The sequence below is a fragment of the Grammomys surdaster genome, unplaced genomic scaffold (genome assembly GCF_004785775.1).
Source record: "Grammomys surdaster isolate TR1022 unplaced genomic scaffold, NIH_TR_1.0 213, whole genome shotgun sequence".
Lineage (NCBI taxonomy): Eukaryota > Metazoa > Chordata > Mammalia > Rodentia > Muridae > Grammomys > Grammomys surdaster.
This window is the reverse complement of record NW_021604658.1, coordinates 844,546-870,147: the sequence shown is the minus strand read 5'-3', so window position 1 is coordinate 870,147 and position 25,602 is coordinate 844,546. Positions and strand designations below refer to the sequence as shown.

Here is a 25,602-nt window from a genome sequence, read left to right as displayed (position 1 = left end):
ATAGCCAGTGTTCTTAACTACTAAACAATCTCTCCGGCTCCTCTCTAATACTTTTAAGGACTTGTATAATCTCATTGGACTCACTTAGATAAACTAGATTTGTCTCTCTACTGTGCTACTTGGTAGTAATTTTAATTCCATATGTAGAGTGCTTAATTGTAAATAATTTTACCTGCAATGCCTAGTGCTTGGTTAAAGAAGAGACAGGAATTTTGGGAGAAGTGCAGAATATGTTTAGAATTCTGCCTACTATGTAATTCACAGCATACTTATGTGTGTTTTATAAAAGATTAGAAAGAAGCTGGGCGTGGTAGTGCATACCTTTAATCCCAGCAGTTAGGAAGCCGAGATAGGTGGATCTCTGTGAGTTTGAGGCCAGCCTAGTCCTGGGTTCCATCCTTACTGCCACATAAAACCAGACATAGTGGTACACAGAAAGGACCTGTGAGTACTTGGGACATAAGGTAGAATGAATGATCAGTAGTCAAAGGTCTTTCTCATTTTCCACATTGTAAATCGGAGGCTAGCCAGGGCTACATGTGACCCTGTTTCAAAAGCAAAGTAAAACAAAAGCATTCAGAAAGAAAATCAACAAGAATTTGATCATTTGTTGGCTCCTGCTAGTGTACCTGCACCTTTAATACTAGGAATTATGTTCTAGACTAAAATCAAAGAAAAGCAGCTAAAAGAATTTTGGGAGAGCAACTAGCTGCCTTTTTTTTTTTTTTTACATTTTCCTGTCTCTCCTTTTAAAAAATATTTATTTTTATTATTTTTGATTCTGTATTGTTTTTATTATTTTTGCTTGCATGTGGGTATGTGCATGTGAGTTCAGATGCGAGCTCAGGCTAGAGACATCTGATCGTTTGGAGCTGGAGTTAGAGTTACGAGCCACTTGCCATGGGTTGGTAACCAAACTCAGACCCTCTGAAAGAGCAGCAAGTGGTCTTAACCACTGAGTCATTTCTCTGGCCTGCAGCCTCTTTTTAATTTTTAAGGTTTTTTTTTTGATGCAGGGTCTCTCATGTAGCTTAGGGTAGCCTCAAACTTGTTATGTAGCCAAAGACAGCTTTGAATCCTGGATCTTCTTACCTCTACCTCCAAGGGTAAAAAAAATAAATCTCATATTAAATATAAATAAATTTATAAATAAATTAAAAATAAATTTAAAATTTTTAATTTATTATAATTTAATACATTTTTATTTATAAATACATAAATTTCCTATTCACTAATTGGAACAATAACCAAAATGTTCTCCCTTTTGCCAGTTGTACATTGAATGGAGGGTTGGAAAGTCAGTCAGAGCAGCTTCGGATTTGAGTTCATTTCACCAAAGTTACTATATCTTCAGAAAATTGATTCACTTTTTCAAATCCACATAAGAACATCTAGAATCAGATTTTGTTATTTATTTTATTTATTTTTATGGTTCAGGGTTTAGATCACATGCTACTACTGAGCTACATCTCCAGATTTATTCATTTGAAATGGTAAAATAACGCCTTAGGAGATAATTACATAGCTTGGGTAGTTTGTAGTCTTGGTCAGCCACTGGAGGAAAGTGGACTATGAGCTCTCCTTTGCTATTGCAGGCACCACGTCTTCCACACAATGCTAAACAACACTTAGTTCTTACTAAATCATCCTTTCTCATATGCTCACCACCCATACAAACACCTTTCCGTGATCTGAACTTAGGAGAGCCTCTGGGGACTTCTGATACTCCCTAGCTTTTATTAGCCAATCTTAGCTGTTGCAACAGATCTTTCCTTCTATAGAAGTGATGACCAGCTTTTGGCTTTCTACACTCTAAGCCTCTAACGTCTTGATTCTTTGCAGCATGAAGCATCTGATAGCTGTAAATGGTTTCAGTACTTTTCTCATCTCACAGTGCTGTGTTTTCTGGAGTTACTCATGCTCTGGTGGGTGGTGCATTAATAGATTTCTGAATTCTGTAGTTATTTTTGTCTTATAACTCTTAGGACATTGAGCAAGAGAAGGCAGCTCCTCTACCACACCCTTTATGACAGTGATTCTTAAACTCTATTTCCTGGGAGCTTCATAGAACTGTAGATTTCTAGGTCCCATTGTTAAGAGATTCAGACCCACTTTGGGTCAAGGATTTGAATGACATTAAACATGGAAACAGAAGAGAAGGAGGAGGAAGAGGAGGAGGGAGAAGAAGATGACAAAGATGCCTCCACTGCTGCCCTCCTCCCCCTTTTTTTCTTCTTTAAGTCTAGTGTTATTCAGAAAAGCCTTTTTTCCCCCTTCTATACTGTGGAAAGTTTGTATTAGAATATAAGTTGATAAAGGGTAATCAGTGTTCTAAGATGATAGGCCTTTTAACTAATGTGTGACTTTTCATACTTACATGTCTTTATGGTGCTCGCCAGGTTGAATGTAATTGGTATGAGTTTAATATGCACGTGGACTCTGAAATTTCTCTCTCAGATCTCATAATAAGCTCATATGGTAGACTTAGATCAAAATATGTTGCTCGTTAATACTGTGATTTTACTAATAGAACAGATTTTACAGTCACCAACAGAAGCTATAGCAAGTTGTAAATGCCTATGGAATCAAAAAGCTCATATTATTTTTTTGTTTTACTCTTCTTGTGGAAACTTTCAGACATACACGAAAGCAAATAGTGCTTAGTTCTTTATTTTATAGTTGCTGCCTGAAAACTTTGTGGCTTAAAGTAGAAACTGCATTTTTACCTCCACAATTGCTATGGTTCAGGATTTCAGATGAGGCCCAGAGCAGTTGGTCCTCAACTCTGCATCCTGGACTTGTAAGTCCCAAGTGCCTTTTCATAGTCCTCTGGCACCTCATTATAAGGGCAGCATTTTACTTTTCCTAACTGCCACTCAACCCAAGACCAGATCTGCATTGTCTCCAGCCCACTGCCCTTCATGAAGCCTCTACGAAGTCTTCACCACTACAATTGTATGATTGTAATTAAAGATTGTAAGTATTGGAGCGATACTCCATTGCATATCCATCTCCTTTTTATGATCCCCTTGCACATTGCCCAGATTGGGAGCTCTTATGAGTAAAATTGTATTGCTTTCTGTATTCATATATTTTCATTCTTCCTGAGTAAATAACCCAGGTATAATGAGTACCGTGTTTACTTGGTGGCTTAATATAAAAATAGAAGCTACTAAGCCTTAAGTCACTGGCCCAGCCATCTTAAGTGAGGATTCTGGGTTTATCAGTAGGAACATTGAAACCATGTACCTCCTAGAGTACTTTCCACTTTTCTGTCACCAGCTTTTTTTTCCAAGATTTATTTATTTTTATGTTATGTGTATGGGTATTTTGCCTGCATGTATGTCTGTGCACCATGTATGCACCAGAGCAATTGGTGCACAAAGGCCAGCAGGTGCTAGATCTTCTGGAACTGGAGTTGCAGTGGTTATGAACTGCCATGTGCATGCTGGAAGTCAAACCTGGTTCCCTGGAAGAACAGCCAGTGCTTACCACTCAGCCATCTCTCCGTCTCTTAGGTATTACTAGTCCCTTTCCATGGTCTTTGATCACTTTGCAGAATCTTTGATTACTAAGCGATACTCCATCTCCTTTTTATGATCCCCTTGCACATTGCCCAGATTGGGAGCTCTTATGAGTAAAATTGTTGTAAACGTTCTTAGGTATTGCTTTCTGTATTCATATATTTTCATTCTTCCTGAGTAAATAACCCAGGTATAATGAGTAGGATGTATTGTTGAACTTTCAATGAAATGGCTAGAACATCTTCCCACATGGTTGTTTATAGTACACCTGTTGATTATTTTACATACTCACTAACATTTGGCATTATCATCTTATATATCTTGGTGGATATATATAGCATAGTGTTTTGTTTGTTACCGTTTTCTGAGACAGTCTCACTGTGGGACCTAAGCTGGCCTCAAACTCACAGTGGTCCTGCCTCAGTCTCAAAAGTGCTAAAATTTAGGCAGGTACCACCGCACACTCCCCACCATTGATTTATTTGTTCCTTTTAATTTTTATTTTTAATTATGTGTATGTACATGTGTGCCCACAGAGGCTAGAAGTGTCAGATGCCCCTAGAGTTGGGATTACAGCACTTGAGAGCTGCCCAATGTGGATGATGGGAACCAGACTCAGGACCTCTGCAATAGCGCTGGAGTTCTTAAAGTCTGAGTCATTTCTCAGCCCCTGATCTCTTCTTGAGTTAAAACTTTATTATTGAATTATTTTCCAGGTAGAGTCTCTCTGTATCCTTGGCTAGCCTAGATTTGCTGCATTGGCTTAGGCTAGCCCAAATGTTCTATCTTGATGCCTCAGCCTTCTAATTGCTGGGATCACAGGCATTTGCTGCCATACCCACTTGACATTATTCTGTTGGCTTGTTTGAGAAAAGGTCTCCCTTACTGTATAGCTCTAGCTGGCCAGGATCTTGCTGTGTTGACTAAACTGTCCTGCCTTTGCTTTCTTGGTGCTGTGATTATAGCTGTCTGCCATCACTCCCAACCAGCTTGTTTTGAGAGAAGCATAAAGTCCACACATTTCAGTCTTCTTCTTGCTTCCCTTTTGCATATCTTTTATTCTGTGTGGTTCTTTTATCTCTTTGGGGTTTTTTTTGAGACAGGGTCTCTCTTTGTAACCTTGGCTGTGTAGTCCTGGAACTTACTCTGTAGACTAGACTGGCCTAGAACTTACAGAGATCCACCTGCCTGTGCCTCCCAAGTGCTGGAATTGAAGCACCATGCCTGACTTTTTTTTTTTTAATTGATTTCCTTTAAGTTTGTGTGTGTGCACTCACGAGTGTGTGCACGTCCCTATACATGTACACATGTGAAGCAGGTGCCTGTGGAGGCTAAAGCTGTTAGATCTCCTGGAGCTGGAATTACAGGTTCTTAGCTACCTGACATAGGTGCAAGAAATCAAAGTGTGGTCCTCTAGAAGAGCAGTGTGCACTCCTGATTGATGAACCAATAAATATTATCACCCATAATCACTATGTAACACAGCCAGAAACATTTATTCTGTTCAGAAAAAAAAAATTAAGCATAGCTATGTTTTACTAGAAACTGTCATAGCTGACAGAGGTAGGCATGAAGTAGAAAATAATAATACATCTCAGGGGAAATAATGTATCTGATGGTGACAGTCTTCGTTTGTGTGGAGGGGCATGGTGATGTTTACACATGTGCGTGGTGATACACATGGGCATGTGTGCACACCTATATATGGGGGCCAGAACTTGACACCAGTTGTCTCCTTTGACTTGGAGACAGGGCATCTCACTGAATCTGGAATCAGTGATCCTGCCTTCTTCTCACTGGGATTACAGATGTGCACCGCCACATGTGGTGCTGGCTTTTTAAACCACGTACTGTATAGTTGAAACTCATGCATGTCATTCCTATCCCTGTTCCTAACCAAATCTGTTTTTCTCCTTAGACCTCAGACTTCCCTGTTCTTGATCCCAGCTGGACAGCTCAAGAAGAAATGGCCCTTTTAGAAGCTGTAATGGACTGTGGCTTTGGAAATTGGTAAGAATTTAGTACTGAGTATTCCTATTCTCATAGGCCCAGCAACCACTGTAGAAACATAAAAGGAGAGAGCTTAGAAACCTGCTGCTTCCCTGATGGCCAAAGATTCAGAAACAAGTTCTCATCCATGTACACCTCTTCTGGCCTGGAACATCCCAGAATGCACCATGCTTATTGGTTTCACGACTGAGCAGTTCTCATAGGTTACTTTGGTTACATCAACACCAAGATTGTTCTTCCTGAGTTGTAGAGAAGTACAGGTTACTAACATATGTATTATATTGCTCCCTTCTAGTTATACAGATAGTTTTCTGGGCAGTAGGTTTTATTTTCTGGGCAGTAGGTTTCAGATTTATTTCAGTGAATCAGACTTGAGGTGGATAGTCATAGCTGTCCTGAGGTTGAAGTTTCACAGCTCTCTTAACCGAGTTCTGTCCTTAGCTTTCAAACTGCCTTACTTGAACTTGGTGGTATTAAACAGGTATTCTTACTATTGCCCTAGGATGCAGCACCACTTTTAAAATCTATATGTACATGTCAGGGCTTAGGGTGGGAGTTTGCTTGTCTGTGTGTGTGTCAGCTAGAGATTGATACCAAATGTCTTCCTCTTGTTTGCCCTCCAGATTTATGTACTTTTTTAGATAGGGTCTCAGTGTAGCCCTGACTGGCCCGGAATGCTATGTAAACCAGGCTGGCATCCACCTGCCTCTGCCCTCCAAGTGCTGGGATTTAAGGTGTGTGCCATCGTGCCTGGCTTGTATATCTTGCATGTTCCAAGATGCTTTCTGTTGGTATTTTAAAGGCTTATTCTTTATTTACATATTTATTAAATTTATTTGCATGTGTGTCTATATGAACATTTGTCATTGGTGTTCACATGCCAAGGAGGCCAGAAAAGAGAGTTATAGGCAGTTATGAGCCACCGAAGGAAATACTTTTAACTGCTGAGCCAGCTCTCCTGCTGTCTTAGTGAGGGTTTTACTGCTGTGAATAGACACCATAACAAAGGCAACTCTTTTAAGGACAACATTAAATTGGAACCTCCTTACAGGTTCAGAGGTTCAGTCCATTATCATCAAGGTGGGAGCATGGCAGTATGTAGGCAGGTGTGGCAAGGAGAATTGCTGAGAGTTCTACCTCTTCATCTGAAAGCCACTAGGAGAAGGCTGGCTCTCACATGCTTAGGAGGAGGGTTTCATTGCCCACCCCCACAGTGACGAATTTCCTCCAACAAGGCCATACCTCCTAATAGTGCTTCTCCCTAGGCTAAGCATCTTCAAACCTCCACACCTGCCCCATTAAAAATTTTTGTAAGTCACCTTTATTATGGTGTGTGTATATGAGCACATACACTTAGAGGTCAAAGGACAACTTGCAAGAATCATTTCTCTCCTTCCACCTTTTGGAGTGCGAGCTGTTTCCTTTTTTTCTGTGTAGTCCTGGCTGTCCTAGAACTTGGTATATAGGTCAGGCTGGCCTATTCAGAGATCCTCTAGCCTCCATCTCCCAAGTTCTAAGATGAAAAGGCTAAACTACCACACCAGCTCTCTCTTAAAAAGACGTTGTCTTACTCTATATTCCTGCCTGATCTGGAACAGACTACGTGGATCATGCTAGCTTCAAACTCATAGAGTGTGCCAGCTGCTACCTCCTTAGTGTTGTTATTATAGGCATTGTCACCATGTCTGGCTCCAAGGTGACTTCTTATTTACAGCTATTCTTTCTCTAGCCTACCTCAGGGAAATGTATAAATGATGGTGATAATGATTGAAACAAGGTTTCAACTATCCGTCTCAGGCTGGCCTTTGAACTCAATTGTAGCCAAAGATCACCTTGAATTCCTGACCCTTCTGCCTCTGCCTCCTGAGTGTTCGGATTATAGGTATATACCTCATGTCTGGGCTTCATGTGTTCTAAGCAGAAGCACTCAACCAGCTGAGTTACATACCCAGACTAGAAATGTATGATTATTTATAGTCATCTTCTTTCCAGTGGAAAGGAAAGTTTCCTTTATTGCTTCTCTATCTCAAAGTAGAGGAATTTGGGATATCAGTGGTATATCTGTCTCACTGGTTTGCTGACATCTACATGGAGGTATCAGATTACAGATACTGTGTTGATTTGACTGCAAATATGAAATGAACAAACCAAAATTTCAGTGGTCTATATGAGTAAAAAAAGCTCCTCTCTTTCCACATTTCTCTAGGCAGGATGTGGCTAATCAAATGTGCACCAAAACCAAGGAGGAATGTGAGAAGCACTACATGAAGCATTTTATCAATAACCCTCTGTTTGCATCCACCCTGCTAAACCTGAAGCAAGCTGAGGCAGCCAAAACTGCTGACACAGCCATTCCATTTCACTGTAAGTGCCTGCCTGTTTGGGTGAGAGGTAGTCAGCCCATCCTTGGGCTTCTCCATAGCCAATAGAGAGATTTGATGACTTCTGGAAGGGCAGAGCAGTTTGGTATGATGGCTGTTGAGTCAAGGTTATGCTATGGGAAGGAGGAAGCACATCCCAGAGGTCAGAGTTGTAGCCTCCTACTCTGCATCTCTTGGAATATATTAATTAACATTAATGATTGCTTCTGTAAGGTCATACGTCCAAAAGGGGCCAGTCTGTCTATACTGTTATTTGTTAAAAAGCCTTATCATTCATTTGGATCATTGAGAATCAGATGCAGGACTTGCTTACCAGGATTCAGTACTGCCTCTGTGTTAAGTCCAAGGAGTACTTTGTTCTTTTTATTTACTTGGTTATGGCAATGAAGCAACCTTTTTAAATCTTAGGTGCCTGTGGGGATCAGTAGATCTTTTAAGGGTAACCAAAACCTGATGAGTTAACAAACTACTGTCTACCATGGATGGCCCAGAGCACAAGTGACATACATAAATGCTTTCCCATTGGCCTCCTTTTCCTCACTTCTTGGAAACAACTTTGTAGCTGACACCTCAGAGGTTACAGCACCTCCTGTTTGTGTAGTGCTTGGATATTAGCATTCAAGTCCATGTTTGTTCCTAATAGCAACCTAGTGAAATAAATATAACAGATGCTTTTGTGTTACACAAAACTAGGAAATTCAGACACTTTAAAGGGTTGAAAATTTTGTACAAAGTTGTAAAACTTATTTGTTAGGACACGCTGGCCTCAAATTCAGAGATTGGCCTGCCTCTGTCACCAACCTGCTGGTGGTAGTGTTTTATTTTGTGCTGAAACAGAGTTTTTCAAACATGTAGAATTGTAGACTGGTACTGGGACACAGTTTGATTGACTTCCAAATCCAGGATGTTTGACGTCTCAGGTTGATGAGATGTGTGAATTGGTGTGGGTGCTGAGGATCAAGGGAATGGAAGTTGGCAGGATGCTTGGGCTCTGCAACACCGAAGGAAAGATCTGTGTTTTTGTTTTCTTTCACTTTTCATTCATTTTGGGAAAGCAAAAATCAGAGGACCAGGCTATAGGATGGCTCCCATGTCACTCTTTATAAAACCTTTACATTTGGGCTGGAGTGATGGCTCAGCAGTCGAGAGCACTGACTGCTCTTCCGGAGGTCATGAGTTCAATTCCCAGCAACCACATGGTGGCTCACGGCCATCTGTAATGGGATGTGATGCCCTCTTCTGGTGTGTCTGAAGACAGCTACAGTGTATAGGCATATAATAAATAAGTAAATAAACCTTTGGGCCGGAGCGAGCATGGCCAGAGCAAGAGGGAGAAGGGAAGGGGGAAAACAAACCTTTTACATTTATTCTTATGGATTCTTCTTCTCTAATCTGTTTCGGATGTGATACCCCACACCTGTAACCTAGTACTAAGCAGGCTGAGGCAAGAGAATTATGAGTTTGAGGCCACCCTCAGCTTCATAGTGATACCCTTCCTTCATATCCTTTGGCCTTGACTCAGTTGTGTAGCTGTGTGTGACCTTGATCTCCTGATCCTCCTGTTTTTGCCTCTTGGATGCTAGGATTGCAGACGTGTGCCATCGTACCATTTGACATTTTCATGTAAATGTCTTATTAAGAAAAACCCATTGTTTGTTCCAGCTGCAGATGACCCTCCCCGGCCTGCCTTTGATTCATTGCTGTCTCGGGACATGGCAGGATACATGCCAGCTCGGGCAGATTTCATTGAGGTAACAAACACTTGTTTTTAGCATACGATAAGGAAAAACTTATGAGGTTATTATCTCTTACTAGAGGAAGATTAGGATTTTCAGGCCTGTGGAGTGACATTTACTTGTTCCTTTTCCCAATGTGAGCACTCTTACATGTTTAGCAGTGACAGTTCTGAGGGAGAACCAACTTGGTAGGGTACAGTGGTGTTGCTCCCACTGACTTCTTAGGTGTGAAATGTCTGTAGTTGTCATTCCATGGTGAGGGGTTTTCAAAGGTTTGCTGTATCAAAGTTGATAAGCCAAGGACCTTGTGACATTTTAAGCTTTTTCGATTATAAAGTTCCTGTTGCATCCAGACTTTGGTGTTACTGTTTGAAAGAAGCATACAAACATTTTTTGAGTTTTGGATAGGCCTGGGTTGTACCGTGAAAGCCTGTCTCAAAGGGGGGAAAAAGTAGCATAGCTTAGATAGGATATAAACAAAACAAATAGATACAGCTGTCTTCTAATAAAAGTTTATTTCCCAAGCTGAGGGCTGGGTAGTGGTTGTATATACATGTGTCCATTGAAACTCTGTTCCTTACTTAGCTATGGAAGTAAAGAAAATAAACATGGAAGTGGTCATAAGCTCTAACTTGCTATCTGAAGTCATCTGCAGTGCTCTTGGAGATAGGGGTATTAAACTAGAGCCCAGCCTGCCACACCCAAATGGGCGTTTTGCTCACAGCAGTGGGCATGCATAGCTACCCCATAGTCATCCTCTTCCCCGAACTGTCTTTGAATAGACTACTCTGATCTTATTGAAAAGTATAGGTCGTATTAGGACTAAACAGATCCCTCAAAAGGTGGTAAAAGAAAAATGAATTCATGCAGAATACTTGAAGGCCTAATGAAAGATTCTCTTTGGAATGAACACTATTAAACATTTTTAGACAATAGGCTTGGCTTGGCTTCACTCCTAGTATTGTGGTATCTCAGTGCCCTTTTCCTATAACTTTCCCTTAGACCAGTATCTTTGCCCTTTATCTGATTTACTACTTCTTAGCAAATATCTTTTCTTTGCATCCAAAGCAAAGCTATTGTAAAGGCATTACTCAAAACTGATGAGTTTGGGTGTTCTTCTCCTCTAACAGGAGTTTGACAATTATGCAGAATGGGACTTAAGAGACATTGATTTTGTTGAAGACGACTCGGACATCTTACATGGTAACATTTATTTTATCAGAGGCTTATTAAATACAAATGTTGATGACACGGTGCTGGATGCTGGGATATAAGGACTAATAAAATATGTCCCTTGCCCTTAGCAAATTCAGAACTTAGTGGATGGGCTGGTGACACGGCTCAGTGGTAAAGTGTGCTCTAGGCCCAGGGTTGGATTCAGGCACTACAGAAAGCCAAAATCTAGTGGTTAGGTTGCTGAATTTACCTTCTTGCCAAGCTTTGGCCTGTCTGACTCATGATGATACTAAGAATATTGATCACATAATAGAACTTGGGAACTATCTGGTCCCTTGAGGTGTTGATTACATAGCTCTTGCCTCTTTAGGGAAACAGTACACAGACCTTGGATTTCAGTTGTAACTGAAGATACTGTTCACCATCATTTGTTCACACATAGTTAGGAGATGGTCAAGAGTGTACTTTAGATGAAAATTGGGAGTTCTTACTTCTCAGCACTGTTGATTTTAAAGTTTATTATTATTATTATTATTTAGATAAATATTTGTGTGTCTGTGTGTGCGCGTGTGCTTGCATCTGTGCACTTATATCTGGAGGTCAAATGGCAACCTTGGGAGTCATTCTTCAGGGGCTGTCCTATCTTTTTCTTGAGACAGTCTCTCATTCTAGCCAAAACTTGCCAAGTAAACTAGGCTAGATACACAGTGAGCCCTGGGTATCTCCATCTCCCCAGAAATTAAAAGTATATATCACCAACCCCAGCTTTTCTTTTAAGTGGATTCAGGTTAATTAAGTGGATTCAGGCTGATTCTGTCTCCAGCTCCTGGGTGCCGCATTTACTGGAATGTGTCACTTTCCTCCACACTAGAGACCGAGTGTTGTGAACTGTATGATACACAAATGCCTTTAAAGAGAATATTTCAGAAGCACTGGAGATCAAGGGAGTGTCTTCCTGGCCGCACACCAGGGGTACCTTGTTTATGGCTCCTAGCCCTTGCAGTAGCTTTTCTGGCAGCATAACCATGGCTGACTCATGTTGCCCCCAGCAATCTCTCAGAACAAGAAGTAAAGGAGTCCAGGAGCCCCAAAGACCCAGGAAGGAATAAGAAGGAACTTTATCTCTCCACAGTGGGGCACAGATTGGTGGAATCAGGACATTGATTCAAGCTTGGGCTTGCTTCTGAGTCACTGTGGAATCCTGGGCAAGTCCTTGGAGTCCTGTTTCTTTTTGTCCCATATCAGTAAGGAATGACACTGATTCGTCAGGGTGTGCATGTGTCCAGTGGACAATGGTGCGCAGTGCAGACTGGTGTTTTTATTCCATACCATTGCCAATAGGACTGGGCATTAGCAACATTTCATTTAGGCTCCCTCACTCGTAATACTGAAAGGAATTTGGGCTAATGCCAACAAGCTCTTTCTTTGAATCACCCAAAGATTTGTGTTGATTCATGGAATTTATACAATAAAGTCAGCTTCATGGTCTATTATAAAGACATGGGTACAATAGAGTGATAGCTAATTGCATTCCAAGTATACCAGAAGGTTCCTAACATGGGCCCAGGAACGCATGTGCTAGCTATATAGCAATATCTGAGGAAAATAAGGAAGTTCTGAAATCTTGTAAGTGGTACTTTCTCCTACCTTGTTGAAATAAGCTATTACTGATTCAGAAAGAAACAAAAGGACTCATTAAGTCTCTGGTCTTATGACATTGTGAGATTTCCAGATAGATGCTTAGTGAGCCCACTGGGCTCACCTCCTTTCATCTGTGAAAAAATCTGTCTAAATATGCAGACAGCCCCTTTCTTAAATGTCCCAGTGTCCTAAACGTATGGGTGAATCATCTTTCTGGTTACTGTTCCGTAACCCAGGGAAGCTGGAGGCACCAGGCACTGTGCTGAGTCAGGGTTTGCAATGCTTCTCAGGGTTACATGCTAGCATAGTTTGTGCTCCCTCTGGCTGGTTGGTTTTGGACTAACTCTGTAGCCAAGGCTGGCTTAGAACTTGCTCTGTAGATCAGGCCGGCCTGGAATCCTGTTATGTCTGATGTTTTCAAGCACTGATATTTCATTCATTTGCCACCATGCCAAACTTCCATGCCATCTCTATGTGAAAACTTCACTTCATCAAGGTTTCTTTGCCAGCCATGGACCCCTTTTATTCTCCACAGTGTATTTCTTTTATTTAAATGCCCAGCTTTTAGATCTTTAACTGTATACCAGAGGTCCAACTAATCTTTCTGCATTGACTTGTTACTGTCTCTCATTTTATAGGAATCCAGTTGTATATGCATAGGTGGTTAGATAGAAGTGCTATAATAATACTAATATTAATACTACTAATAATAGCGAAGACATATTTCATTTACTGTTTGCCAGGTGCCATTTTAAGTCCTTCACGTGTATGATTTTTTGTTTTCTATTGGGACAGGGTCTTGCTGTGTAACCCAGGCTACTCTCAAACTCTCAGTTTTTCTGCTTTAGCCTACTGAAAGGCTTTATGCACCACTTCACCTAGCTCTTTGAAGCCATCTAACCCTGTGAGTTGAGAGTTATCATTATTTCTGCTTTACAGATAGAGAAACTGGAAAGGTCAAGTAATCGCCTGCTGTATACAAGCAGCAAGTAGCAGAACCATTCCATAGTCTGTTCTTGGCATTATACAATACTGACGAGTTTTTGTTGTTTTGAGGGTGGGTTTTTTTTGGGGGGGGGGTAATGTTTAGTTATATGTGTATGGTATGTGTGTGCATGCGTGTGTGCCATGACACTAATATGGAGGTCAGAGGACAGCTTGCATGAGTTGTTTCTCTTCCACCATGTGAGTTTCAGGGATCAAACTCTGATTGTCAGGTTTGGTGGTATGTGTCTTTACTACTGAACCATCTCAGTGGCCCCTTGTTTTGTTTGTTTGTTTTTGGATTTTTGAGATAAAGTTTTATACTGTATCATAAGCTAGCCTCAAACTTATAGCTGTTCTTCTGTGGTGGCCTTCCAAGTGCTGGGATTAGAAGCGAGAGCCAGTGCACATACGAAGTCCAGTCTTCACATCCTTAATATTTTTGTTGCTTTTTCTTTCCTTGGCTCACATTTGTAGTCTTATGTACCCTCACCACATGGAGAGGTGAGAATAGATAACATTCTCTTTCTACATTCAAAGAAATATGCAAAGTTAAGTAATTTGCCTCTGGCTTCTTGATAACTGACTTTAATCATTAGGTTACATAGGTTCCATTTATAGAATTATTTTGTGCATCTTGGCCAAAAGCTTGCAGGGGCAAATAACTGTTTTGTTTTGTTTTGTTTTGTTTTATTTTTCAAGACAGGGCTCCTCTATGTATTCCTGGCTGTCCTTGAACTTAGAGATTCACCTCCCTTTGCTTCCCAAGTGCTTGTATTAAAGATGTGTACCACCACGCCTGCCCCTATTTTATTGTGTTTTTAAACTATTTATATGTATGTGTGTGCATGATAAGGCCAGAGGAAGATGTCAGGTGTCTTCCTTTATCACTATTAGTCAGGGATCTCTAGAGTCAGAGAATGTATGGAATGTGTCTATATGAAGGGAATTTATTGTAATGACAGTCTGCAGTCCAACTAACCCAACAGTGGGCAGCTGTGAATGGGAAGTCCAAGAGTCTAGTAGTTGCTCAGTCTACTTTTAATTTTTTTAAGATTTATATTTTTAGCCGGGAAGTGGTGGTACACGCCTTTAGTCCCAGCACTTGGGAGGCAGAGGCAGGTGGATTTCTGAGTTTGAGGCCAGCCTGGTCTACAGAGTGAGTTCCAGGACAGCCAGGCTACACAGAGAAACCCTGTCTCGAAAAACCAAAAAAAAAAAAAAAAGATTTATTTTTTTGCAGGGGGACATACACCTTTAATCCATTTTACACTCATTTTATAGAAACAAGGACTCAGTATGCAGAGACAGGAGAATCTCTGAGTTTGAGTAGACCAGGACAGCCAGGACTATGTAGAGACTTATCTCAAAAACCACCATAAAGAGCTTTCTCTTTATTTTTTAAAATTATGTTTATTTGTGTGTGTGCACAGCTATGTCCACACGAGTGCATTCGCCTACAGAGGCTAGAGATTGTTGCTTTCCCCAGAGCTTGAGTTACAAGCTATTTTGAGCTACCAGACATGGAAGCTAGGAACCGAACCATAATCCTCTGCAAGAGCTCTTAACCATTGAGCCATCTCTCCAGTCTCACTCAGACTCCAGTTGAGAATGACCTTGTACCTGACCCTCCTACCTCAGCCTCCCAGTGCTGGGATTACAGATGTGGCTCAGAGAGTTTTGCTTCTTGTGATTGTCTGTCTATGACCCTGCATTAAGGATTTTGATTGGCCTCTCTGCAGTTAAGTCCTCTCAGTTGATTTTCTTGCCAAGCAAGCAGTAAGTGCCTTCTGTCAAGAAAACAGAAACATGTTGCTAGCTATTTTGAACAATGTTAGAAATACATTGCAGTGGGAAGGAGCTGCCTCTGTCTTCTGCCCACTTCTTAAAATATTTTAAGGCCAGCCATTTGGAAACTATCAGTCCCCAGTGTAATCACAGGGCAACTGTTCTTCCCCCAGAGCTGAGATTTCAGGACCTGTGTCAGTGGGTAGATTCTGGGTGGTTCTATTTAATGGTCCCTGGACAGTTTGTCTGGCAACTCGCAGGCCCTCAGAGGTTTCACAGAGCCTGCCTTCTCCTTCTCATCCTGCTCTGCACCTCCCTGGGTTGTTATGCTGTTAAGATCTTGCAGTCTTTGCTGCTGAGTGTGCTTTATAAGGAAGGGGGTCGTTTCCAATACTAATTCTTCTCTGGGAGAATTCCAGCTCTCCTCCCATTTAGGCTGTTTCTTCCCTTGTTGCCTAGAGCCAGTGGCACTGAAGTGATCAGACAGTAGAACAAGTGGTTAGCAGTATTTATAGATTATTTTTGTAGTACAGTCCCAGGGTTACTTCTCTTTTAATTTAGTCATTCCTACACAAGTCTCAGGAAACAACCAAGTAAAATTAGCATTTTATAAAATTACAGAAATGTTTTTATCAAAATTATCTCTAATTTGCAGTGTCCAGGATCTCCAAGATTCTTCTCTTCTGTAGAATATCTAAGTGGATAGGTAGTGAAAGGTTGAAAGGACATAAATATGGGTATTTCCACCATGACGACTTTTGTTCTTCTGTTTGGAATTGTTTCTTCTCAGTCCTTCTGTTCTCATAAGAAACTTCATTATAAACTTTGTATGTGGTCACACTATATCAGAGACTTGTTCCCTTCCCCTTTCCACAGCCTGCCCACCAACCAGCTGTAAAAAAAAAGGCAGAGTGTGGATTTTCCTGGATTATCAGGGCTATCTCAAGTCAAGAAATGTTTCATTCTTAAATATGTAATACAGAGTGTGGTGGCACATGCCCTTACTCGCAGAGCTGGGGAAGGAGAAACAGGTAGGTCTCTGTGAGTTCAAAGACAACTTTCCAGGCTAGCCAAGGTTACATAGTAAGATTGTCTACAAAAAGAAAGTAGGTAGGTAGGTGTTAGGATTACATGTACCACTGTGCCCAGCTAAAATTTATTATCTTGCCCCCAACCTTCCAGAATTGTACAGGGATCAAGACTTTTCTTTGCCTTCATACAATTTAAAAAAAAAATTGCTTATTCTTATGCACCATTATATTGTAAGGGTCCATGATCTGCCAAAGAATGATACCCCAGACTCAAATAGTATGCAGAGGCAAAGAGCATTTTATTCTGCAGAAGTCCAGCATGCTGGGGTCTACCATTTACCAAGATGGAGACACCCAAGTGAGCTTGAAGGCCTGATTTAAAGTACATTACGAGAATTCCTGGGAGGGGTAGGTGACCTTTATCCTAATTGATTGGCTTTATATCTAGGGACATTCCAGAACCCTTGTTGGTGGGGAAGCCCTAGCAACTGTTACTGACCCATTGCCCTTGCCTCAGGCCAGGTGTCAGGGCAGCTTCTGATTGGTGACCTTGGGTTTTTCCAGTAATTGCCTAGACTCTGGAAACAGATCTAGGTCTAGTCTCCTGAACTGCCAATTTGAAGCCTGTCGTGGAGTCAGCCTGTCTCAATATTCTGTTCTCTTACTTCGTTGGTCCTATTTTTCTCCTTTGATCATATAGTTTGATTTGAATAGAAATGTGGGTTTCAAACTGTTCTGTGGAGGGACCTTCAAGGCTGTTGTTGGGAAAGGTACTGGCCTATAGTAGGAGATTTGACTTACTGTGCCAAATAAGATTTTGTTTGAAAACAGTGTTTAAAATTAATAGAACATGACTTATTGCTGTCCTGGGCTAATCTTGAACATGAACAGCTGTATAAAGGGTGAAGATGAGATTGCATTGCTTTTGAATTATCAGCATTCCAGGAGCTGTGGGTTCTAACTTGGAATGAAGCTTACCTGTTGAAAGATAAATGAGTATTCCCAGGCATAGTCAAATTCATTGCTGGAAAGACTGGTGTATCTTTTAGACTTATGTTACCTGACACTTGGATTGTGCACTAGTTGTTCGAGACATGTGGCGGGTTGTTTGCGATGCTGAGGGTCTTACTTCCTTGAATGTACTCAGTAATAAAAAACACAGATACCACACTACATTTACACAATGCTGAAAGACATAACAAGTTCTTAAGATAGTTCTAGAGTGTGCTAAAGTCATTAAATTACAGTGCTTTCGATCTCTTCATGAAGAGTGGTTATTAAGCAGTGCGGTGCTAAGTTATATGCTACTGAGGGCTTCTTCTAGAATTGTTAATAATTAGTCTTCACTTTTTAACTCTGGAGGTCTTCTAATTATAAACTGCCTGTGCAGTTTTTTTGTGGGGGGGTGGGGGGTTTCAAGACAGGGTTTCTCTGTGTAGCACTGGCTTTCCTGGAACTCACTCTGTAGACCAGGCTGGCCTCGAACTCAGAAATCCACTTGCCTCTGCCTCCCAAGTGCTGGGATCAAAGGCGTGTGCCACCACCGCCCGGCTTGTTTTTTTTTTTTTAATTAATCATTTTGCTCGCTTACATTTCAAATGATATCCTCCTTCCCTTCCCAGTTACCTCTACACCAACCTCCCCATCCCATTCCTCCCCCTCTCCCACCCCTACCCCTGCATGCAGGGTTTTTTGTTTTGTTTTGCTTTGGGTTTTTTTTACCTTTTAAGTTTTTATTAATAAACTATTAAGCCAGGTTTAGGATAGGACTGGCAGAGGAAAAAAAAGTAATGCCACTAACAGCTAGCCAACAGGTGGAAGGTTCATTGTTTTTTAGACAGGGTTTCTCTTTGTAGCCTGGCTGTCCTCAGACTTGCTCTGTAGACCAGATTGGCCTTAAACTCAAAGATCCCCCCTGCCTCTGTTTCCCAAGTTCAGGAGTTAAGAGTGTGTGTCACCATGCCCAGCTTCATTGTTTTTCTAGCAGCTCTGGACCCGGTCACCTGCATTTAGATCCCTGATCTTCCTTAGCAGTGTGGGGTCTGGGGCTGGTTGTTTTCTGAGCATGGTGTAGTGGGACCATAGGAGAATAATAGGAAACACAGTGTACCATGTAGAGCTTGAGCTTCTGTAAGTAGTGGAGTGTAGCAGAAGAGTTAGGAGCAGGGGAATTGCAATACAAATTGTATTGTGAAATAATCCTCACTCCCATTTGGAGGCAGGGAGATGGAGAAGGCAGGGAGCACAGTCGGTATGATAATGTTCTTCTATGAGGTACCGGGATGACAAGCAGGATGCCTGGGTTGATGGATGGGATTAGGCAGAAAGCGATGGCTGCCTATGTAGGAAGAGGGGAAAGAGGTTACAGGTTGGACAGCTAGCTTTACTGTAATGCTGTTAACCAAGGTAAGAGTTTTAAAAGATGGGAAAGAGGGATAAATATGTAAGTGCTGTGGACACCATGTGAGCAGGGTTATCCAACAGGATGTAAAGCTTAAAATGGTTGTGAGCGTTTTAGATCGTGTAATCTGGTGGAATTTGGAACCCTGGAAGCTGAAGGGCTTACAGGAATGAGGTGAGGAGTGAAAAGAGACAGGAACCTTAAGAACTTTGGAGGTGGAAAGAATGTGGTGGGGAAGGAAAGAGCAGGACAGTCACCCTGATTCCAGCTCTCTCTCTTGTTCACTGACACCAGAGCTAGAAGGGTTGGGGCATGAGTAAGCAAGGCATGGCTTTCCAGTGCTTCAGCTGCTTAGTGTGTCTTTTCATTCAGAGTGCAGAACTCAGCAGCTGAAAATGCTGTTCCAGCAACATGCCAACGCTGTCCCTCAGGGCTGTCCTTCCATTGTCTCTTGAGCTGAACCCTGTGCCATTCCAGCAGTAGCACTTTCCTAGTCTGGGCTTGGTTGCTAGTGCTACTAAAAGAATGGTAACAATATAATGGAGAAATTTAGTGTGCTCAGATATTTTTATAGAATAGTTAAGGTTTGGTTAAGCCAGGTATAGTAGCACATGCTTATAATCCCAGCTCTCAGGAGGCAGAGGCCAGAGGATAGCTGTAAGTTCAAAGCCAGCCAATATGGCAAAACTCTGGGTCAACACCCTCCTTTAAAATACTTGTTTGGCAGTGAATTTTTGTCTTGACTTTCATTTTTATGTTTATTGTTTATACATACATTTGTGCTTATAGCTCTGAAGATGGCTGTGGTGGATATCTATCATTCCAGGTTAAAAGAGAGGCAAAGACGAAAAAAGTAAGTGTGGAGAAGCCGTTACGTTGATTGTGTGTTGATTGACTGTTGATTGCATGTTGTCCATAGGAACGCTCTACTTGTGGCTTACCATGTGACCTTGTACTCATCACCTTGGGTGTAGTATGTGGAATAGGGTTTGTCTGTTGGCCCTGAATTTCCTGAAACTGATCTGTAGACCAGGCTCAAAGGAGATTTACCTGCCTCTGCCTCCTGACTGCTAGGATTAAAAGTGTGCACCACCACTACCCAGCTTTGATCCATAAGTATTTTAAAGAAATTCTGGCAAGTTTTACTTTTCTTCCCTTAGCAGACCAGAAGTAAACACTCAAGGACAGGAAGTCTAGCTCAGCAGCTGTATGAGGCTCCACAATCAATCCTTAGAACCCACCCCCAAGCCGGGCGGTGGTGGCGCACGCCTTTAATCCCAGCACTCGGGAGGCAGAGGCAGGCAGATTTCTGAGTTCGAGGCCAGCCTGGCCTACAGAGTGAGTTCCAGGACAGCCAGGGCTACACAGAGAAGCCCTGTCTCGAAAAACCAAAAAAAAAAAGAACCCACCCCAAAAATATTTTGCTCTAATTTCCATAGTAGGTAAATAGATAAACAGAAGACAGATACATACATTAAGACATAAAAATTATGAAATCTTGACCACTGTATTGCAGTGGCTAACAGTTCAGAAAGGTATGCAGAGTGTGTGAGTGTGTAGGCATGTGCCTTGGACACAGACTTGTTTGTTGTTACAATAGTACTAATTTCTAGATTCATTTGTATCCACAATAAAAAGATGTCATTGAGAGAGACTTGAAGGACCACGATGTCATCTGTCGTGATGCTTTCTCCAGCATGTCTGGAATAGCTTCTATGAGGCGCTGCAGAAGCTCACAGCTGCTCCCTCAGAAGCCTCAATGCTAGTCACAAACATCTCTGGTAAAAGTTAGAGGTTCTGGATGTGTAACCGAGTGTGGTTTACTTGAATTTGCTTTGTGTAGCACTCACAATTACAGAGTATTGTAGAATTTGGTGTTGAGACTTGCTGTTAAGTCTTAGATTCATGATTTATGATTCCATTTAGATTCATGATTCCATTTAAACATGGTCAGTCTGTGTTTCAAGTGGCTTCTAAGTATGTAGATGCTTAGTATGCAATCATTGTGTCCTTTCTTGGATCTTGGCTAGCATCTCACTTAAGTGACTGTTCTTACTTCTCATTTCTACAAGTTCTGTAGATTATCATTATATTGACAGATTCCTTTCCCATCTAGACAGACACATGTTTTTCAGCATTTGTCAGCAATAACTGAGTCATCTGTGAGTCTTCTATGTCCCAAGAGGACATAGATGTGTCTATTTGGAGCAGTGGTTCTCAACCTTCCTACTGCTGTGACCGATTAACACAGTTCCTCATGTGCTGACCTCCAACCATAAAATTATTTTGTTACTACTTAATAACTGTAATTTTGCTACTGTTATGAATTGTAATATAGATATTGATAGGCAAGATACCTGATATGTGACCACCCCCACCCCCACCCCAAAGAGATCATGACCCATAGGTTAAAACTACTTATTTTAGAGGCTAATTCAGAAGTGTGTGGAAACAGACTTCTGGACCTGATATTCCACCTCACAGAAGACACAAATGTGGAACTTTAAAAAAAAAAACTTTAATTCATTAATTTATTTTGTTTATTTGAAGCAGTGTTTTTCTTTGTAGCCCTAGCTATCCTGGAACTGGCTCTGGACACCAGACTGGCCTCAAACTCAGAGAGATTTGCCTGCCTCTGCCTCCTGAGTACTGGGAGTAAAGCTGTGTGCCACCACTCCCCAACCTGAAACTTAGTTTTAATACATAGATTATTGTGTTTTTTTAATTCTAGGATTATAAGAGATCATGGATTAGTCAACCTTAGAAAGTTCCGACGTGAGTATGACCTGATGTTTTTATTCTGAATTCTTCTAACATTGTGGGAGTGTGCATAATCCACATTGCATGCTAGCTAGCATCACTTAGGAAGAGTTAAAGGTTCTGATCCTGGGCTGATGCTGTCAATGACTAGTAAAGAGTGTCCAGCATATTGGAGGAGATATTGATTCCTTGCACAGAAACCAAAAGCAAAACAAAACCAAAAATTTTGGAGGTAGCTCTGATCCATAGTGACAGTGAAGAACCATTCATTTATAGTCAACAACATTGCCTAAGAATTAATTGTTATAGTAATTACAGCATGAGTATTAATAGATCATTTTCTAGACAGTCTATTTTCAAAACTATGTGTTAATCATAACCTTGGTCTTCGGGTTATAAAAACATTTCTGTATAGCTGGAGATACAGTCAACAACTAAGAGCACTTGCTGCTCTTGCAGAAGGTTGGGGTTTGGGTCTCACAACCCACATGGTGTCTTGTCACCATCTATTTATTATTTGAGTTCCAGAGGACTTGATGCCCTGTTTTTACCTCCGTGGGCACACATGTGCTGCACATACATACATGAAGGCAGAGCACTCACGCAATTTTTTTTCCCGGAAAAATCAGTAGAGGGGTTGAGGGAATCTCAAAACTGCCTCAGTGTGGTGTAAATCAGCTTGTCACACTGGGGTATTCCAGGTGAAATAGTCTTTGGTTGGTTGGTTGGTGTTTTGTTGTTTGTTTTTTGAGATAAGATTTGTCTGATTACTCCGGCTGGCATGGAAGTTGCTATTCTAGAGACTTGTGATGGTCCTCCTGCCTCTACCTCAAGGCTTACAGGCTGGTGCTCCTATGCCTAGTTGGATGGTTTCTTACATCTTTGCTTTCCTTGTTTTCCTACAGTAATCTATGTCAGAAATTTTGGCCAGTATTGTTTGATAACACAGGTTCTGCTTTTTTAATTCCCTTTACCTTGTGACAGCAGTGCCTGGTCTTGTGCCTGGTCCCGTGCAAATTAAAAGGCATGAGGAAGGACATCAATAGTACTAAGTAGTAGGGACAATCTCTATGATAACATCCTTTCGTGAGGTGCTGTGATGCTGTAATTATGATTAATGACTTGTGTTCTCAGCTGTTCTGTTTGCATGCTGTCATGGGCACCTTAGTCATGTGAGGTTAGGAAAATGTCCTTATGTTTCACTTCCTGTTTTAAAAAATAATGCCACAAACTTAGAGGTCCTTACATTCTCTGACATGTTGTGTTTCGATTCTTTAGTAATGGAACGGCGGTATCCCAAGGAGGTCCAAGACCTTTATGAAACAATGAGGAGATTTGCCAGGATTGTGGGGCCAGTGGAGCACGACAAGTTCATTGAAAGCCATGCATGTAGGTGGTTTTTGGAACTCGTGTGTGTGTGTGTGTGTGTGTGTGTGTGTGTGTGTGTGTGTGTTTGTGTGTGCATGCTTGAGCATGAAGGGGAGGAGTGGGAGGGGAGAGAGAGATGAGATTTAAAGGCCAGGGGAATTGGGATTTGCTGGCCAATACCTAGCTCCAGGCTTACTGAGAGACTGTCTCAAAGGAATAAGGTGGAAAATGATGTTACGGGAACCCATGATGTCATCCTATGGCATCTGTGCATGTGTGCACCCCATACAAAGACACACACACACGAGACACACTCACACCTACATCAAAGAGAGAAAAAACTTTAGTAACTTACAAGTTAGTAGAGGGTTTTTGTTTTTTGTTTGGAGGAATTTTTTTTTCAGGTGTCTTTTGTTTTTGTCTTTGTTTTAGAATGGGGTCTTGCAATGTATGTAGCCTAAAACTTTCTGAGTAGTCCAAGCTTAGCTCTGACTTCCAATCCTTTTGCCTTCACCTTCCTAGAACTACATTACAGGTGTGAGCCACCATGTGTAGCAGTTTTTACTTCTTATAGGACATGCCAGGTATCTTGAGAAGCAGAAGGAACATGAGGAACCATGTTATCTGTGTGACCAGCCTCAGCGGCTTTCAGCACCGTGGTCATCCAGCGGTGGTCATCCACAGTCATCTGATTGCCCACACCCTTCCCTCTTGACCATGAGCTGGTTGTTCTAAAGCCAATTCCAAATACTGTATTTGTTTTGCCTATAAACACTTTAGTATTAGAACTTGTTTAAGCCATGGGAACAGGGTTGTTGACTTGTGGAAATGATACTTCCATCTTCCCCTGGCCTTTCTCTCATGTTCCTGAGATCATCCATCCCAGCTGTAATTGGATCTTCCACTATTTAAAAAAAAAAAAATTGAATTGCTTAAGCAGAAAGGCCAAGGACTCTGAGGCAGCTTGCACTGGGGCCTTATTTCTGTTCATGAGAACTATGTATTTATTTGGCTCCTTGCCAAAGACCAGCCTCGACATGGAGAGTAGTTCTTAGAGAAGAGGTGTCTGGGAGCAGCAAAAACAAATGACTAAAGGAGTTCTTAGAGAAGAGGTGTCTGGGAGCAGCAAAAACAAATGACTAGAAGTCAAATCCTGGGTTTGTGTTCTGCTGGCTCCAGCTTTTCCAGTCTGCTTCTCTCTATGTTCTGCTTTCTCTCTGTCGATATTCTGCTTGCTTGTTATTCTTTTTCTTTTCTTTTTTTTTTTTTTTTGGTTTTTCGAGACAGGGTTTCTCTGTGTAGCCCTGGCTGTCCTGGAACTCACTCTGTAAACCAGGCTGGCCTCGAACTCAGAAATCCGCCTACCTCTGCCTCCCAAGTGCTGGGATTAAAGGCGTGCGCCACCACTGCCCGGCCCTTGCTTGTTATTTTAAGAGATCTCTCTGTCCATGTCCTGCTTCTTTGTGTGTGTGTGTGAGTTCTCCAAGCATTTCTCTCTTTTTATTTTAAAGAATTTTCTGGATAGCTCATCTCTTGCAGAACACAGGTCCTGCCTTTTATTTTACATATGAATCCAGTCATTTACTCCAGGTTTTTCTTTTGTTTATCTTATGAATCTGCGTCCAGAGACTGGTGTCCTTAAGAGACAACAAGCATACATTTTTTTCTTAACATTGCAGAAGAATTCAGAGATCTGTTTGCCTTTGTTAAGCACAGATTATAAGACACTTGGGTGGGACCCTGCCCTGAAATTACCATTTTTACCACACCTGGGCCTGGCCTTGCTCTGGTGCCTGTCTTTGTCTTTCTGACAAGCTGGCTCATAGCGTAGCTGCCTTTGTTCCTTTAGATTCATGAAGCCCCTCATAATTCATATTGCATCCTTATATTTTGCATAGTTGAGAAATTATATATATATTGAACTCATGTATTTAGAGCTCTTTCCCATAATCCTAACGGCTGTCCTGAAGGTCCCAACATTTACCATTTTGTGGAGATCTAGCCACATTCTCAATTCCTGGACTCAGTCCTGTTTGTAATTCTCATGAAGTCATTTTCGTAACAGGGATGACATTCCTAGGAGAATGAAATGTATACATTATTACACAAACAAACCTTACGCCCATAGCAGCATCAACACTCATGGAAGCTCACATGGGGCCCCTGTCCCAGAGGCAGGGACCATGTCACTCTTTTCCCACCAGGTCCAAGCCTTTAGTTCTGAGAAGTTTTATGTTGTATTGTTTTGATTTTCTAGAAACATTTTTTTGCCATTGCTCTCATTGTACAAATATTTCTTAGGAAGCATCCTAGGCATTTTTCTTAGCCAGGTTGATTGTCCTGGGGAAACACCTTACTTGGTTGTCAGTGTTTGTGTGGTTGGTATCGAGTGACTATTCTTTCCTTCCTGTCCTAGTTTATATCATTTCTGGCATATGTGTCACTACAGAGAACCACACCCATGGATGGCTTTTCCTTCATCCCATGTTTGAAAAGCACCCATGTTGGAATTTTCTATCACAAAATAACCCAGCAGTGTAGTCTGAGCTGTGTGCTCAGCAGCAATTACTGGTTTATGGAATATGCAGTGCTTTTAGGTCCCTAGAGGAAAAGAAAGCAGGGCTTGAGGAAAGCTTTGGCCTTCCTCATCCAGAGGCAAACTGCATCAAAGAACTTGACTGTGTGAGTAGAAATGCTAACACAGTAGGTGTCAAAGGAATATTTAAATTAAAAACAAAACCAAAACTTTATTTTGTTTGAGACAGGGTTTCTCTGGGTAGTCTTTACTGTCTTCAAATTTAC

At 41.4% G+C, this 25,602-nt stretch overlaps 1 protein-coding gene across 1 annotated transcript in view; it reads left to right on the top strand.

Moving 5' to 3' along the window:
• Positions 1 to 25,602, top strand: part of Tada2a (transcriptional adaptor 2A) — a 46,850-nt gene that overhangs the window by 12,768 nt on the left and 8,480 nt on the right. The window contains exons 5-11 of the mRNA XM_028772474.1: positions 5,443 to 5,534; positions 7,741 to 7,898; positions 9,578 to 9,666; positions 10,782 to 10,854; positions 19,462 to 19,525; positions 21,404 to 21,447; positions 22,711 to 22,821. Coding sequence (XP_028628307.1) covers positions 5,443 to 5,534; positions 7,741 to 7,898; positions 9,578 to 9,666; positions 10,782 to 10,854; positions 19,462 to 19,525; positions 21,404 to 21,447; positions 22,711 to 22,821 — 631 coding nt within the window. The remainder of the gene's footprint in view (positions 1 to 5,442; positions 5,535 to 7,740; positions 7,899 to 9,577; positions 9,667 to 10,781; positions 10,855 to 19,461; positions 19,526 to 21,403; positions 21,448 to 22,710; positions 22,822 to 25,602) is intronic.